At 37.9% G+C, this 18,581-nt stretch overlaps 1 protein-coding gene across 2 annotated transcripts in view; it reads left to right on the top strand.

Moving 5' to 3' along the window:
• PROSER1 (proline and serine rich 1) overlaps positions 1-16,495 on the top strand; it is a 21,092-nt gene extending 4,597 nt beyond the window's left edge. Inside the window, exons 4-14 of one of the 2 annotated variants that reach the window (XM_021526618.2) lie at positions 501-569; positions 1,020-1,114; positions 3,707-3,800; positions 4,273-4,383; positions 5,125-5,208; positions 6,096-6,174; positions 8,386-8,481; positions 8,604-8,648; positions 10,953-12,711; positions 13,367-13,514; positions 14,831-16,495. In XM_021526618.2, coding sequence (XP_021382293.2) covers positions 501-569; positions 1,020-1,114; positions 3,707-3,800; positions 4,273-4,383; positions 5,125-5,208; positions 6,096-6,174; positions 8,386-8,481; positions 8,604-8,648; positions 10,953-12,711; positions 13,367-13,514; positions 14,831-14,953 — 2,703 coding nt within the window. In that variant the 3' untranslated portion in view covers positions 14,954-16,495. Of the gene's footprint in view, positions 1-500; positions 570-1,019; positions 1,115-3,706; positions 3,801-4,272; positions 4,384-5,124; positions 5,209-6,095; positions 6,175-8,385; positions 8,482-8,603; positions 8,649-10,952; positions 12,712-12,962; positions 12,982-13,366; positions 13,515-14,830 lie in introns of those variants that run through there. The other variant, XM_077781423.1, reaches the window with a different exon arrangement.
• The last annotated feature ends 2,086 nt before the right edge of the window (positions 16,496-18,581 follow it).

Genomic DNA, 18,581 nt, shown 5'->3' on the forward strand with positions numbered 1-18,581 from the left:
TTTCATTCCTTTTGTGTCTGGAAAGCTGTATAAATTTGTTGTAATGCAGTTTAGAATAATTTTGTGTATATTGTCTAAATAGGGATCATGTATAGCATGATAACATGTAGATTTTCTTCTTCCTCTTTCTTTTCCTGCTAGCTTTTTTTGGTGTATGTTTGGGATCCTGGTAGCTGATAAGCTTTTTCAGAGATACTTGATTTTTTGTTGTTTTACTTACTAATACAGTGGTCTTGTTATTCATATATGCAAATATATGTCAAAAAGTAAGTATTTAAAACATTTCCATGGAAATTCTTTATCTCATGACAGAATTTTTAGCTGCCTACTTAGAAATAAAAAGACGGTTAGATGCTGGTAGGCACTGGCAATCAGACATCACAGACAGATGTTTTTTAGCAGTATACCAGTGTGCTACAGAAGTGGGAAGGTCATATTGATGTTATTAACATGCATTTTTAATATATCTGAAAGATTAATGGAAGGTCTTACTGTTGCAGGTTGTTGAATTACTGAGATACTTCTCCTGGGCAGAACCACAGCTTAAGGCAATAAAGGCTTTACAACATGTAAGTTCTTGTGACGTGATCTCGTAGAATAAATTTGCTCTCTTACTGTCATTTTAATTTTATGACACCTACTTTCCAACTCATGAGTAAATATATCCTTCAAAATCTCCAAAGTTTCTTCTTCATCTCCTTCAGTGGTACCAAGCTATGAAATTTCATACTTCTAATTGGGGTATCTTTTCTGACTAAAGTGACTTTAACTTTCCTGTGTATGGAAAGATGTAACCCTTTCTAACTCTTTTTAATTCTCCTGATTTCTTTGCTTTTGGTGAGTGCTTTTTGGAGGTGCTTGTTCATAATTTAGCATATAGTCTCCTTCCCAATGGGAGGGAGAGGCTATTAAAAGTTTACTGGAATGCACCATATGAAGCTGTTACTGAATTATATTCTGAATTTAAAATAGTTGTGCTGCTTTATTTTATTCACACTTTTTTCTTTCTTTCTTGTCAGAAAATAGTGGCAGTTCCAGCGTCAAAAATGGTTAATATTCTCAACTGCTTCACCTTCAGTAAAGATAAACTTATTGCCCTTGAAATCTTAGCTTCGTAAGTATCTCTTCTGCTTTGTTCCTTAACTTGTATTGGTTTAGCTCATGTTTAAGGATATAAAACTTTAGATCTCCTAGAAGGAAGCACTGTGCCTGGTTAAGGTAAAGCAGAAATCCATTACTGATGGGGCTGTTTAAAAGACTAATTAGACACAGATGTTTTAGAAGTAGACATAAGGCTGAGAGAATTGGGTTGGTTTGGCCTGGGATGAGTTGGGGTGCTCTAATCGCAGCCTTCTGGTACCTGAAGGAGCCTGCAAGAGAACTGAAGTGTAGTTACAGGACAAGGGGAATGGCTTCACACTGAAAGAGACTAGGTTTAAAGTGGATATTAGGAAGAAATTGTTTGCTGTGAGGCATTGGCACAGGTTGCCCAGAGAAGTTTCTATCCCTGGAAATCTTCAAGGCCAGGCTGGATGGGGCTCTGAGCAACCTAGTCTAATAAAAGGTGCATCTGCTCACCTGAAGGGGCTTTGGAGCTAGATGATATTTAAGGTCCTTCCAACCAATGATTCTATGATTGTGGAAAATTTCATAGTTCATTTGAGTCTTGTGCTTGCTGCTATGTGAACTTCTGCCTGCTAAGACTGGCATGTTGGTGGTGCTTTTATTGTGGTCTTCAAATGTTGTAGAGAACGAAGAGGGTCTTAAGCTTATTTCTCTGCTCACTGAAATCTGGAAGACTTGAGACCAGGAAATTCTGGGAATTTAGCCTTTTTTGCAAAGTCCTCTAAATATTATATATGTAGAAATGAAGTAAGTAAATGGATCTCTTAAACTATTTACAGAGAAAATTGGGGTTTTCCTAGTGAACAGAGCTGCTTCAAAGGATCCATTACACATATTTAAAATGGAACTCTTCTGCTTGGTTCAGGGGATTTATTTTATAAATTATTGTTCTTTTTTGGGTTGTTTAGGGTTTTTTTTGCTTTAAGCATATCTGTCTTCCATGTGAATGCTGTGTTACTGTTTACTTGAACTTTCTGGGACATATGATTTCATGGTACAAATATCCATAAAACAGTTCAGACTGCAGATACAGACATGATTTTGCTTTAGGAGTTGAGCTTAAGGAAGGCCATATCAGTGCTCCTAGTCTATTTTGACCAAAACAAAACAGGGTAGCCAAAGGAAAGTTATTGGCACACAAGACTAACCTGTTGCCTTCTCATAATGAGACTGGAGCTCTTGGAATCTTCAGTTGCTACACTTCAGCTGATGTGGGGGGAAAGCACAATAACTAATAACTTCATTGGCTGTCAAATTTCTACAGTACTAGAGCAAAGTAAGGGAGTCATGATTACAAATCCTATCCCAAATCTATGTGCTGCTTACTTCATTAATCAGGAATAGTGAACAAAGCTGAAAGATCATTCACATTTTAATACTGTTCTTTGAGGTGTTTTTCATGTCTTCATTCAATGTTTTGCTGGATTTCATTTCTGTCTAATATTCTTCTTTGAGGAGTCCTCCTTTTTGATGCTGTATTGTATTTCCAGTAGTTTAGGTGACACAGGTAATATTAGATAAGAAGTGCTAGTAAGAAATGGGTCAGAATTTTGAGTAAGGTGGGTAGAAGTGGGCATTGGTCTCCTTGTAGTCACATATCTTGTTCTCTGTGCTGTGTCTAGTGTTGTTTGGGGAAGAAGAGAGAGGAGGAGTGCCTTTTGGATAAATATGAAGGCTTTCACTAGTTCTGCAGAACTTAAATTATCTTTTTAATTCTAAAGTAAATTAATTGAAAACTTGTTTTTCTACCAGACTAGCAAGAAGCAGTGGCAAATTAAGTAGATGCTGGTTTTGTGCTGTGCTACGAATTGCGTGTTAGTAGTAATTAAAGCTTTCTAGTGAAGTGTTGATGCCTTAAGTGTCAAGACATCACTGTTGTGATGCAAAATTCATTTGTTCTACATATTTACTCTTGCAATAAACTTTAGCTGTCATCATCCATTGTTCCGTACTGATATTTAGTTCTAATAGTTTTACTTACAGGTATGAAGTCCATATTTAAGCCTAGGATTTTTACTTTAATAATAATATTAATATTGTGATCTGAACTAATTACAGTTTTTTAATGTGCTTTTGGGTAGTGGCTAAGTGTGGGTCACTTTTCAGTGGTGCATTATTGAAGCAGTGTGACTCCCCCCCGCATGGGGAATAACGTGCTATGATTCTATGTTGTAGAAAGCTGAATAAATCGCTTTTATTAAGCTAAATTATATTAGAACTATATCATACTAAAAAGATATTTAAGAAAAACATGTGACTGTCTCCAGACAGTCACAACACAGCTTTGACTTAATTGGTTAATCAATCTGAACAACTTTTGTTGGTGTCCAATTAAAAAATTCACTCTTCGGCAACCAATCTTTATAGCACATTCCACATGTGCTAAACAACAGGAACAGCAAATAGAGATAAGAATTGTTTTATTCTTTCTCTGAACTTTCTTGCTGTGTCTTACAGCTTCCCAGGAAAAGTCCTGGGAGAGAGAATCATGTCTCTCTGTTTCAAGAATGTGAATAATAGGGTGCATTGTTTCAGCTTATGCAAATGGGATGGCAGTAATTGTCTGTCAATGTCTTTACAGCAACATTGTTGACGCTCAGAATTATCGCCTGATTGAAGATCTGTTCAGAATTAATATGTCAGAGAAGAAAAGATGCAGAAGAATTCTCGAACAGGTAATCGAGATAAGCTAATTTATGCCCTTGTTTCTGTTAGAATTGTGTTTGTATCCTTGTGGTCATTGTGGGGCCAGGGCTTAGCATGAGAACTTCTGGGAGCTACTAGTGTGAGACAAGCTGAAACAAGCAACTGCAAAAAGATAAGAGTATGTGCAACAAAAGGAGAAGTTTTTGTCTGGCATTAGGAACACATGGAAAAAGTGACACGGAATTTCAACCAATGCTGGAGGAAACAGTTTATGTTTTGTTTTAGAGAACATCAAGTTCTTAAGCCCAAGTTCAGCCTAAGCAGAGGGGGACTTTGACAGAAGTTTACACTATTTGGATTATTTGGATAAGACTTGAGACACAGACTTCAGCTGTTTTGTGTAGGTTGATTCATGCAGTCTAAATGTTATAAAACAGTAACTAGTTTCTTTAGAGCATTGAATTTGATAGCAAATAATGTTCTTTCTTGATTATTTTGCAGGCTTCGAAAACAGGTTGTAAAGCTCCTCATGCTATGATATCATCCTGTGGCATGATTCCTGGCAATCCTTATCCCAAGGGCAAACCAAGCCGTATAAATGGAATTTTTCCAGTAAGCATGATCCTATACTTTTGCTTTTCACAAACGAACCTTGATTTTAAGATTCATTGTAGCATAACCAAACCCAGAATTCACATACAGGGAAGGAGGAGTGGAATCAAAACCAAAGTGTATTTGTTGGGTTGGTTGGTTTGTTTGTTTTACCCCATTCAAAATTTATAGGGAACTTGCATTATTTTTATTTGCCCATTCTTTCTCTGCTGCTTCAGGTAAAGATTACCTGAACAATGTCATAAATAAGACATTGTTCAAATCAGGAAAACATTGTAAACTCCAGCAGTATTTGGCAGAATCAGGAGAGGTGTCAAGAGGCTTGCTGGTAAGTTGATAAAGTGACCTAATATGGTTGCTACAGTACTACTGCTAATCTTAGTGTGTCTCTTAAGCATGTCAAGCATTTCCTGTGAACACTTAAGAGACAGAAAAATCAACTGAAATTAATGTTAGCATGTCCACAAGTCAAAATGCAGAATTCCATCATCAACACGCGCTATTTAAAATTACTCTCTTTACAAAACCTCAGTGTTACAAACCAAGCTGTTGGAATGCTCTTACTCATTTCTTTACAAGCCTAAAACAGTTAGTTGGGTTAGTTTTTTTCCTGACAAACATGGTTACTTTTGGAATTTTCAAGAACTCAAATGTGGTTCAGTAAAAAAAAAAAAAAGGCAGAAATTGTACAGCAAGATTTGCTTCTAAATTAATGCTTAGTTTACTTTTCTTTTGTTTCAGGGAACCCCTATCAAAAAGGACACAGACGAATGTACTAATGAAGGAAAGGGAATAGCAGCTCGTATACTTGGACCATCCAAACCGGTATGTCTAAAAATTAATAAATAAATGAAACTTTAAAAATCCCCAAAACAATTATCAGCCAATTCAAAAGGCTTTGTGATAAAATACTGTTATGTTGCAAGAAGACTATAGAGCAGCAATTTAATTGAAGCTGTACTTTTGTAATGAATATGACCTATTATTTTTTATTTAATTTGAAAATGAGCTCTGGTTTTTCTGTAGAGGGGGAGAATTCTCTACTGGATACAGCATACGTGCTTTTGAAGACAGAATTTAAATTACAGTAGCAGAAGAGAAAACTAAAAGCATTTTTGGTAATCCATCATGAGCTGCTCTCTGAGGATTTCTCACATGAACACAGAAAATGTCTCTGTCTTTGAAACTTGAATTACAGCAGTGTCTTAGAAAGAGGTTCTTGTTTTTTAACCCAGCTGATCTGTATTTCACAATTTTTGAGCATATGGGACAAACTTTCAGTGAACCTGTTACTACTTTGAAATGTTGTCCAAATGTTTTACTATCACTTCTATTATTAGATATTTCCCACAAAGCTGTATTATTTTAAAAACATAGTTACCTTCAGAAATATTTGCTAAACCTCTAAAATGAGAAGTCAGTCCAAGACTGCAGAGTATGAGAACTGCAAGGCAGAAAGGAGCTCCCTTTCCCACTTGTGTGCAGTTTTTTATTAAAATCTAAAAGTATACTAGTGATGTTTGTTTCACTCTTTTCAGAAAGAGTGAAATACTTACAGTCACTCTGGATATTATGAAAAAAAATTAATATCACCTATATTTATAGTAAAGAATGCCTGTCTGTAGTAGTATCTGAATGTTAGCTTTTTGTCTGAGAAACATTAGGTAATGCTTTCACTATTGCTTTTTCCATTTGTTTTTTTGTTTATGTAGGCTCCATCAACGTACAATCCACACAAACCTGTTCCATACCCCATCCCACCATGTCGGCCACATGCAACTATTGCACCAAGTAAGGTTTCTATGTGTTATAGCTTGATCCTATTGTTCATGCATTGCCTTTTAAGTAATGTGTCAAGTGTTGGTTTCTCTGACCATGGTCATATTTGAAATTGGCTTCTGCTTCCTGAGCATGCTCTAGGTACTGGTTTCTACCTTTTCTTTCATGACAGCAGAATTGATAAAAAGAGGAATATATTGACTTCTTTTTCCAGCAGCCATAAGAAAAATTCACAATCCTGTTCTGATGACAAAATATTTAATTTATTAGAGGCATTGTGCATATTAGACAAGACAACAAGGGCTTTGGCTTTGTTGTAACATTTGGCCAAGGCTTATGCTTTGGCTTGACAAATCTGACTTGTTGCTGTAGAACCCCTCTTGGGATATGGTCAGCCACAGCCCTGAATTGGGTGGAACTATGTAGGAACTTGCTAAAGGGCTGTAATCTTGTTTCTCACTTGCCTTCAGCTTTACCTTCTGGCCATCACAATGGAGAGTAAACAGTTTCCTAAGTAGATTTCAGCCTCAGAAGGGAAATACTCACTGCTTTTTCCTGCCATTGCTCTATTTCTAGCCTAGTGCCTTAAGTAAGATTGAGCCTTTATTCATAAGCTCCTCTCTTTGCTCTGTTGCATCAATTGTTAGACTCAAGACATTTTTGGAAGGGGGCAAGGCAATTGCCCTTTTCTTTGGAAGAAAGCTTAGAATACTTTAAGTAGTCATATTCAGGTCTGGTAGGCAGCTGAAAGCCTCTTCTAATACTGAAATTCTGTACTGCAGAAGAAGGAGTGCTCTGGTTAGGACTCTTGCTTTTCACTGATGTTGGGGATTTCAGGGAGTTGATAAGAAAGTGAAGCAGAACTCCTAGCAAGCAAGCTGAAGGTTGTGAGTCATCTAATCAACTTGATGTCTTAAAGTCTTTTTATAACCATTTTAGAAAAATTGGCATTACTAGTGCCTAAACTAAGACTGATTATTTATGCCCAGGAAATGACTTGTTCCCAAGAAGCTGTACAGAAAATTTGCAGACTAACTCAAATTTATATTGAATAAATCCTATCCAAAGTATCTTAAAGCACAACATTTGGCCTGTGGCAGGATAGAAATATTAGTACAGTTTTAGGATATGAAAGAGCTTTTGAGGCAGGGCCTTACTAGGCTGCAACATGTTTTTAAAGAAAGCTCTTGTGACAACAGAATTCAAAACTGGTGAAATTATATGTGTGTGTATGTATTTGGTGAGATTGCAGATGCTGACCTGGAACTATTGAATGTGATTGTTTTGAGTCAGTGGTAATGAATTGTGTTCTGCCTCTTGAACATTTCCTTCCTGAGTAATGCAGTGATTGTTAGTTGCTTTTTTGATTTTCAGGCAAGAGTTGTTGTGCACAAAATCTTAACATCAGGTGGAATTACTATGAAAGTATGAAATGAGAAAGGACTTTTATATGACAAATTAGTGCACTTTCAGTATTGTTCAAATGCTACCTTTTCCTGTGAAGCCCAAGTTCTTATGCTCTTAAACTATTAATTCAGGGCCACTCTGAAATGTGTTTGTGTTCCTGCAATTTAAATTCACGTGTTTTATCAGAACTGTATACCACAGCAATACAACAGTTTCAGTTGCTCCAAAAAATAACAGAGGAAAAATGTATATTTAGTATATTGATTACAGTAAGAATTTTATATTAAAATACTTTGCTAACCCACTTGAATTTCTTAACATTTAAAGAAATATTGAAGAATACTAAATTAAGTATTTGAGAAGGATTGTTTTTTCTCTGAATTTTCTGGCTAGTGTTAAAGGATCATGGTTACGGATATGTGTTTGGCTCCTTTGTTTGTCTGGCTTTTATGCTGAAGAAGGAGTTGCAACAGCCTTTAAATTAAGAATAGGAAAGGAACCAGTGATGCTGCAGACATTGTATCACTCCTCCCCTCTGAGTTTTTTCAGGCAAAATGGAACTGAAAGGAATTGAAACCTGACTTTTTCAGGCTCTCTTAAGATAATTGCCCATAGTACAATTTGGATCACAGCGCATGCCTTTCAGGCAGATGTGCAAAAGCCAACATCCAGCCTGGGTAGTTAACTGTCTAGCTCTTTGATGAAGCAATGTCTTACAGTCTTGAAAATATTTTTTAAAAAGTGAAGATGCTTACTGGTTTGTCTAGATGCAGGTTCTTCTGACTACAGGGATGTGTATTGCCTTTGTTATTTTAGGTGCTTACAACAATGCTGGCTTAGTTCCAATGGCCAATGTCATAGCTCCAGGCTTACCAGCTCCTCCACCATACACTGCTAATCAAGTGGTATCAGGTAAAGCATGCATATCTTTAAAAATATTCATGTTGCTTTTCCTGGTTCATTGCTGGGAGTGGGATCATTCACTGCTGGAGTTTCATTTGCCTTTCAATAACAAACTGCTGTTCTCTGTTTAGAAAATGAGGACCTTTCCAGCCAGGCAAAACCTTCCCAAAATCAAGGTAAATTGCAAATCCACAGGGGATTTTTGTGTGTATTGTATCTTTGTTATATGTTCAGAAAATGTTAACTTGTTTAGTGGGATCTTCATAAGCTTTTAAGTATGCAGTCACTAAATATTTGGAATAGAATCTCTTGATAGTGTAGAAAAAAAAGTCATTAGACATTTGTACTTAAAAGCATTGAAACATTAAGATTCATTCTTTTGTGTTAGCTTATCAAAGTTTTTTATATTCATCATTATATAAGTATGTGAGAAATGGTGCTAAAAACTAAATCAAAATACCCTTTGCAATGTCATGCATTTAAATACTTGAGTAAATCTTTGCAATTTTTGAAATCCTTTGCAATGTCATGCATTTAAATACTTGAGTAAATCTTTGCAATTTTTGAAACTCTGGACATCTATTGGAAAACTCATTGACATTTTAGTCTTGTAAATGAGTTACAATAAAAAGGTAGGAATACAGGAGAGATTTAGAGATTTTTGAATGTCTTATCCCAGAGTGTTTGATCCAGCTATGTCTACCTACACTTTTGTCTTACTCTGTAAGATCCTGTTCTTTTTATCAAGACAGCTGTGCACTTTTTATTGTTTTTATTTGTGTGATGCTTTGTGCACTTAGTACAAAGCATAATAATAAAGCCCATTAGGAATTACTTATAAAAAGGCTTTGATAACACATTATGAGATTTTACAAATACAAACTAAGAATTTACTGACCATTGAGTCAGGCATATTAACAAATACTGCAAGTAGATAAAATGACTGTGATAAGTTTAGCTACTGTAAATATTCCTAGGGACCCAAAAAAAATTATGTTTTGTCTTCTCTATGTCCAGGGATGGTTCTACAGAAGTGTTTTGAAGAATCACTTCATTCTTGTATACCCCTCTCTAAGTGTGCATGTATTTTTACAAAGTTAGTTCACACAGCTAAATGAATACAGTGTAAGGAATGAAATATTCTCTTAGGAAGAAAATTCAGCTCTGAGTTCTAGTACAGCTGTATTTCATTCATGATTATCTTAGCTGTCAGGATTAAATAACTGTGATCTTTAGGAGTGTCTTCAGCTTGGAAATAGCATGAGAAAAGAACAATCCAGAGCTGGGCAATCTGGGGTTTTTTTTGAAAACAGTATGTCAGAAAAATAGTTTTTTGGCAGATTTACTTGTTTTTGATTTTCAACATACATAAAATAGGAGTTTGTCATATCAACTTAGGTCCAAGATTTTAAATAATAATTTTCTGGATTTGTGTGTAGAATTGTGGGTAGAAATCAGGCAAGAGAGACATGTAGGCTGCTAGAGTTATGGGTGGTGAGTTTGACTGGTTGGATGAGTGTCTTGCTTACATTTGAACAGATTATTCCAAAAGTAAAATAAAGCACAAGGGTTGTTTGAGAGGAATGATTTATTAACATATTCACGTTCCACAGGAAACTAGAGGCAGGCATATCGAAACTCTTGACATGCCAATATTCATAAATGCAGCTCCTTTCCATTAACCTTCACCTCCCCATTGACAGTGTGCCTGTTTTCCTGCAGCCTGACTGATGTTACTAACTTACTTTGTAGGATTGACACAAGCTGATGCTTTTAGTGGCAGGTGCTTGCCTTTATTACAGATACCTGACTAAAGATTCCTAAAAATACTTGTTGAGAAAGTCAAGTGCCAATGTTAGTCTAATACTGTAGTGTAATACATGAATTTCAAAGTGTACCTTCTTAGAATCAAAATCTGAAGGAAGCACAGTGAAGAGAATGACCTGATTTTGAAGGAAAGAAAACTACAGCACCTGAAATCAGCTTTCTTCAGTTGTTGACTAAACTTCTCTGAAATCATGATACATTGAATTAACTGGTTCTGAAGGAAATTCTGACCTTCAGTGAGAGTGGATGCAGAGGAGCCCAGGTGATCTGATGCTGATGGAATATTAGATCTGGTTTGGGTACTGCCAAATGTTAGGGACCAGAGGGAGGGTGTTTACCTGTGTCACTTAGATGTTCTTACAGAGTGCATTTGAGTTTCTAACTGTTTTGCATGAGATCATGGAGAGGTAGCAGGTGTCACAGAGTGTTTTTAAAAAGGAGTGTTAGCCCACATAGTGTATAATTTGTGTGATGTGTTTGTGTGTACCTTTTTGTTTGTTTTCATAGGCTCTGCTGTTCATTGTTTATATGTAGACATTGTGTTAGCTATTGCCTGTGTATCATATTTTGAAATGCTGTATAAAATGTTTTTGTGCTGATTTCAAAAATTTCTGACAGTTTCAAGTATTCTTACTGGTCTTGTTTCTTTGCAGCTTTTTCTGCACAAGCGAATCAGCTCTTTACTCCTCATGGTTCTAATCCTTCAACACCTGCTGCTACTCCAGTCCCTACCCCATCACCTGTCAAGGCAATAGGCCATCCATTAGCACCTGCAACTCCACTCATCTCTGGGATGAACATGTCTACCCCTGTCCTTCCTGTTTTCCCAGGACAGGTCTCCTCTTCCATCCATACATCTCAGCCATCTACCCCAACCCCTACTGTCATCAAATCCCTTTCATTGCCTGGTGTTCCCGTCACATCTGTTCACAGTGCAACCTCTACCCCTATCCCCTCAGTTTTTTCCGGGCTGGCTTCTATCCCTGCTATGCCAGCTCCACAAGGTTCTTCCACTCCATGTGCTACACCTGCACCCCCTGAAGCTTTTGCATCTGCTGCTACACCATTTGCTGGCCTCCCGTTCTCTGCAACCTCTTCAATTGCTTCTGCTAATAATCCTGCTCCGTTGTCATCAGTCTTTGCTGGCCTTCCTTTGTCCTTGCCACCCAATGCCCAAGGGATTTCTAGTCCTGTTCCATCTACAATTGCTAATTCTCCTGCCACTACCATTCCTGGCTCACTGAGCTTGCCTAACCCAATTTTGTCTGTCTTAAAGGGATTTCTGACATCAAATGACACTTCATTAATCAATTCATCTGCTTTACCTTCTGCTGTGACAAGTGAGCTTGCTTCTTTATCTGCTCTTTCTAATCAAAACTCTGACCCTCCCACTTCTTCTGTCAACAAATGTTACACTCCATCTGTCACCCCCAACACACAGCGTTCGTCCACACCTGGGCTGGCTATTTTTCCAGGTCTCCCATCCCCATCTGTAGCCAATTCTAGTTCCACTCCTCCCACATTGCCTGCACAGTCACCTTTAACCACTTCACCATCAATTATGCCAGTCAACTGTGGCTCATCAGTCTCCCTCTTGCATGGCACAAGTCCTACTAACCCTGACCAGCAGCTCTCATCAGCCCCAGCTGCCACAAGTATCCCAGTTCTGGTCAAAACAGAGCCCATGAGTCCTACCCTGTCGGCCTTCAAAGGTCCTTCTCATTCAGCCAGCCCTTCTCATGGCACTCTAGGACTGTCAGGGCTCGGGCGTGCGTACACTTCGGCAGCTTCCGTGCCCGTCAGCTTACCCAGTTCTCTGAATCCAGCGCTGTCAGGGCTCTCCTCTCTGAGTGCTCCTCTGAACAACTCCAGTTCTCTGGCTTCCATTTCCCTCACCCCACATGGCTCCTCTGCTCCCATTGCCCCTGTGTTCAATGGACTTCCTCCTTTCACGTCTCTAACCAGTAACTTTGCTTTTACTGGTAACCCAGCACTGACCCCTCCCGTCACTCTGCCAGGGTCTCTGTTGGCCACTCCGGCTACGAGCGCTTCAGCCGTGTCCGCCCCCCATGTGAGTTCCACTGCTGCCGTGCTCTCAGGACTCGCCGCCTCCGCAACAGTCTCTGCTCCACCCTTCTCGCTTAACTTGTCCAGTGCTGTCCCTTCCCTTTTTTCTGTCACCCAGGGACCTCTGGGATCATCAAACCCATCCTTCCCTGGTTTTCCTGTCTCTAACACACCCTCTGTCACTCCTGCTCTCCCTTCTTTCCCTGGCCTCCAGGCATCTTCTGCAGTAGCAGCAGTTGCACCATTGCCGGCAGCTGCCACAGCCCCATCTCCAGCTCCGGTCCTGCCAGGGTTTGCCTCGGCCTTTAGCTCAAACTTCAACTCTGCACTTGTGGCACAGGCTGGGTATGTTACTGTTTTTGGAGGAGGTCAGAACTATTTCTTTTTCTCTTGAGAAAAACACTGATTTTATTTTAGGTGTGTAGACAATATTTTCACTCATACTTACTAATTGCAGATAGTTTTTAAAGTTAGTTCACTACTAGATTTCCACTTGTCTCTAGAAGCTAATAGGGTAGCGACTAAATAGGCTGACCTCAATAGTCTCTGTTACGACAGTCTTATCCAGTGAGCTACTCAATGGTTTTGTTTCCCAGATAACGATACTTGGCACCTCCTAGGCTTTTACAAGAATGGATTCCATGTGGGCATCCATTAACACACACAGGTAATAGCAGACAATATCTTAGATATTTTAAGGAAGTAGTCAGCATAAATTCTCGTCTCTAAAGGTTTTTTTGTCTGCGAACTGTCAACACAGTTGAGGTACAAAACATTTTGAGTCCCCTTAGGTGTATTCCAGACAATCTTGGTTTGTGTATATATGAATAATCTTTAAGTGGATAAAGACTGGACTTCAGTTTAGAAATTCTGGCCTTTATGAGATTTAGAAAAATAACTGCTTTTGTAATTTATGTAGACATAAGCTTATAGAGAGGGAAACAGAATAAAACATGGTGCAGATGTTCCTAATAATAGCCTCATTTTGAAATTCTTTCAGCTTGACTTCTGGACTGCAGACACCAGGAAATGCAGTTTTTCCTGGTCTTTTATCTCTCCCTGGTATCCCTGGCTTTCCCCAAAGTGCCGCACAATCTTCCTTACAGGAATTGCAGCACAGTGCAGCTGCACAGTCAGCACTACTACAGGTAATGTGTCTATTTGTTAATAGTGTTCTGCTTCCAGTGTTCTCTTGAGCACGTACTTGCCTGTTAACTCCTTGGGATTAGTTTAAGTCATTAAATTATTCAAACCCTAAATGTGTGAGAACTGATTACAAGGATGATGATAAAAAACAACTTGTGCTAACTTCTTACACAAGGCCAGTGTACAGTGCTTCATAAATGAGATTAAAACCTTATCTAAAACTCTGTAAAATGGGGAGAAGTAGAAGAAAAGATAATGCAAATTAATTTTTTGCTGTGTTTGTGTTAAATCTAATGAGCTGACCATACCATTCCAAAATTTGTGCTCAGTTCCAGTCTGACATTTGAATAACTTAGAGATTTCTGTGGACTGTGTGTTGTGAGTTATGTGCCTCTGCACATGTAATCAGATTGTCTTGAATGTGTGTCTGTTGTGGTTGTGCCTTTCCCTTGATAGTTTCTACAAATAGAATTGTAATATATGCTTGAAGTAGTTTTGGGTAATGTGTGATTTCATCATCTCTTGTCCATGAAACAGTTTATTTCACCCATCAACCTACATAAGTTAACTGAAACAATCATCAGACTTGTAGTTATATGTTTAGCTTGTCTTTTAAAAGCTTGTCTTGTTAAAAACAGCCTCTGTGCAGGTTTTTGTAAGAAATTTGATCTTCTGTATATGGTCCTAAAAGAGAGAACTGAGTGTCTTTGACTTAATGCTTTCTCTCTTCTGTGACACATCAGTTGTTGAAATGGAGCATGTGTCTAAGTACTGTTGAGAGTGCAGCGTATTGTCAGACACCTTCTGAATATCAGGGGATCGGAAGAAGCAAGTTACTTCATCTAGGCTGTGCTTTTGCAGCTCAGGTTGTTCTGTAGAAATGTATGCAGATTGCGTTGAGAACATAATTGTTGTTATTTATAAGATCCAGTCACTAAAATTAACACTTATTTACCTGAGCAATGAAGAGAAGGAAAGTTCAGAGTCACTAAAGTAATACAGCTCCTGATTGAGATGTGCCTTCCAAATCAACTGGTGCTTACTCCACTGGAAAGTAAATGCCATTAACACTGCTCTATTTTCCCCCTTAATCCAACTGCTTTTTTCATTCTCTGGTATTTCAGAGCAATAGTTGCACTACAGATTAACATCTTTGTATAGATGCCTTGCTCATCTGTATTCTTTGCACACTTCAGATTATAATCCATTTGTTTTGGCTTGAGCAGAACTGGTATTGTGGCTGAAATTTTGCTTAATTTAGATTTTTGTTTCCTTGTTTTTATCAGTGCTGTTTCCTAACTTCTTATCTTCCTTAAAGGCGCATTCTGCTTCTGCTCTGGAGAATTATACAGCTCAGCCTGAAGGTTTTGCTAACTATCCATCAACACCAGGAACACCATTTTCATTGCAGACAAGTCTGCCCCAGAGTGGATGGCAGTAAATACCAGGCATTTCTAAAGACTGCAGTGTTTGCTTGACAGAGCCTGATCCTATTCATTTTGGAGGCTGTCTCTGCGATAGTGGGAACATGGTCTGAGCTGGGGAAAGAAAGGGAAAACTTGAGGGTAAAATGTTTCCAGGAGGCTGTATCAGATGTCAAACTTAATTTATGAATTGCATTCCTTATGATTCAGGGTGTGATCCTGTGAATTCCTGAGTATCATTTACTCTTCTTTAATTTTAAGAGTTAAATGTTTGGTGTCTTACAGGATCAGAAACATTCAAACGGATGTTTGTGTAAATAGGGCAATTGACTGTCAAACTGAGTAGGGACACCAAGTATATTTAATAGTGTGAGTAAGCACCTATCCTTCTGCTATGTATTGTATGGTATATGTGGTTAATATAGACTGAGATCTGGACTGAAACTAGACAATTAAAGCTGTAGATGACCTTTTGTCTAGAAGCACACTTCTTGTGTGTGTACAAATCAAGGTCAGTTTATGGTTTCTAAGATGTTTTCTTCCTATGTATGAGGATCTCCTGTTAGCATCAGCAGTATGTTAAGGGGAGGGTTGGTCAGAGGTGTGGGGGTTTTTCTTATGCTTTGAAATACTGTCATGGGCTTGCTGCTGAATTGAGTACTCCTTTGTCTGAACAGGAAAGTTAGGAAATTATGCTGTACTGTATTTGGATAGAAGTGGATTATGTTTTACTGGAGTATGGTTTAGCTAGCTGAGAATATGTCTTTCCAAAGTACATAAAAACATTTTAACTTGCCTCTAAAATAATGTTCTATAGTCCTCTCCTTTCCCCCAGCACCTCTCTGAATGAAATAATTGTACTGCGGATAGGCTGCCTATCTGGCACTTTTTGACTGCAGGCTTATGTGAATGTTTACAGACATGGGGCAAGTTCTTCTCTCCCTTATATTCACATACAAACTGGTTCTCTATATGCTTTTCAGCTATAAACTACAATTTGATGGTGCTTATCTTATTTTGTGAATATAAGTGGGAGCAGAATTTGGACCATGGATTTTTTTCGTATTTTTCCTTGGAAAACATACATAATTTTAAAGGTATATAGCTAAATTAACTGTTACAATGCAGTATATAGAAAGGTCTTGCTTTGTTAGTTAAATTGAGTTGTGCACTCTTTTCTAATAATGTCAGTATCTGTGGCAATGTGTAACACATCATTGAGTATCTTCTATTTAAGGAATGCTCTTGATCACAGCCTAGAGACAATAGAGGTGAATGATATTCAATCATGTGAATAAATTAAAATGTAGAGATACTACACTGTAGAAATGTTCTGCACCTAGAGTTTTACTTTTTTAAAGATTGATTCTGCTGGGAGATGTTGCTAATGTATTTTCTTTCAAGATGTGAACAAACTTTTTTAGAACATTAATGGAAATTGCTGTATTGGTTTTTAACATAATTTTTTAAAATAAAAAGTTTACAGTCATGGCAAAAAGGCTTTGCTGACTATTTGCATATTTACCTAAAATATGAATGAATAAACTTGTTTTTACTAAGATACTTCTACTGCTTGATCTTGCTTATGCTCTTTCTTTTTGATGCAGAAGTCTGTCCAAAATTATAGAATTGTCTTCCTACGGAGTGACATTAGAATTATGCTATTTAATTTTTAGATGAAAAACTTAAATTCTTTGATATTTTAATAATCAAACTTACATATTGTTAAATCTAAAAAAAAAAAAAAATTGTGTTCTTACATCTTTTTATTTTGTGAAACCTGTTAAATTCTTATGGTTCTTCACTCTGAACTGCTCTTAAAATTGATATCTCTGATATTGATATCTTGACTTAAGAAATCTATGGAAGACATCTCTACCATCTTGCATTTTAATCTGCTTGTCCTTCTTTCCATAAATTTTCTTTGTAGATTTGCAGATGAGAATATAAAGATAGAGGTATCTTATCAAGAGCAAATTGGCTTTTCTCCTCTGGATGCAAATGTAAACCAGTTCCAAGTCAGTAAACGTCTTGTAACCTTACTGAGGTGCTGAGTCTGACATCCTGTTTTAATCCTAGTTTCCTCATCAAGCAAATTTTGAACTAATTCATGTCACCCTGTAGTCAAAAGCAAGTAATATTGTGTTGTCAAAAAATAAGCACTTTGTGCCTTTGTTTCTAAAATATCTGTTGAATGGTCATGGGGTATGGGGATGGTGTCTGAGCACTGGACAACTCAGAGATGCTGAAGAGATTCAAGCCTTGTTTTTCCAAATGAAAACAGGTGAGAAGTAGTGAAATCCCGTTTTAAATGCTCTTCTCCTGAAGCAGTGTAGTTACTGGGTGTTGTCCATCCACTTTACCAGAGAAGAGTGTTTGATGCTCCCATCAGTTTTAGGCAAGTTAATAGGTTAAGAAGGGCTTAGTTGTAAAGTTCTTATATCTGGAATGGGCTCTGGTCCTTACTGGATCTTACTGAATCATACTGAGCTGGATTTTGTAAAGGAACTCTCCAGAGGTTAGGGTTAAAATTCAATTTTTAAAATATTTCTCCTGATGTAAAATTGTTTTTTATTAATTTTTTTCCTCCTCAGGAATAAAGTCCGTGTTCTGCATTGCAGCAAACTGCTGTGACCCAGCATTGGAATTTCTGAAGAGAGTGATTTGTCCTAAGCTCTTTCATGCTTACTTGAGCATCATTTTTAGACAGCCAAGGAAATGTCTGCTCCTGAGGCAAACCACCTTAAACTGAGCCTGTGCCGGGAAAGGGCTCTTGCAGTATGACTTTAATTTCTGGACTAATTGATTTTTTTCACTGTTTAAGTTGCCTATTACTGCTCTATTTTGTGTGTACCGAGGGCCTGCATAGATACAGTGTGGTGAAGTGTTCCTTAAAATAAAACCTTTTTTGCAACAATTAAGAACATACCAGGACTGTGTTTGCAAACAAGTTTCAATGTTTCTTGCAAGTGCTTTAATTGTGGCTGCAGTGAATAGGAAAGAAACAGTAATTTTCTGTCCTTTTCCTCTGGTTTGCAAATGAGTGTTGGTAGTTTGCCTGGCTCTGAAGGGAAACCTGCCGTAGTATGAATGTTCTGACTTCCTTGCAATTTGCCTTCCTTTCTGTATTAGAGGAGCAATACCTTTTTCTCTCATATTTACTCTGGTGGCCAAAGGGGGGCCTTCTGTCATCTCCAGACCTTCAGCTGTTGAAAGCTGATACGTTTCCATAAGGAGGAGCAGCAATATGGGAATGTTCCTACAAGCAAAAGGACAGTACTGTAAATCTGCTCTGTCCTGTCTCCTTAATTTTGACCTCGGGAAAGGGAATGCCAGGCCTGAAGCAAGTAGGCAGAACCTGGGGCCAGGAAAAGATTAAGCTGAGAAATGTATAGGGACTGGCCAAAGCCCAGTGCATGGAAAAGAAAGTAGTATGGGCCTAAAGAGGTCAGAAAAAGGCAAATTTATACCTACAACTGTTTGCAAATCTCATGTGGGGACTGCCAGATAATTCTTTTTTGCATCTTGGGATTTGTGCTGTTTACAAATGGCTGTGGATTAATTCTCTACAACTGGATGATGAGGTAAGTGGGAGAAAGTAGACATTGTAGAGACATTGTAAAGGACTGATGCCACTTTAAAATG

This window comes from Lonchura striata, chromosome 2 (genome assembly GCF_046129695.1).
Source record: "Lonchura striata isolate bLonStr1 chromosome 2, bLonStr1.mat, whole genome shotgun sequence".
NCBI classification, from domain to species: Eukaryota; Metazoa; Chordata; class Aves; order Passeriformes; family Estrildidae; genus Lonchura; species Lonchura striata.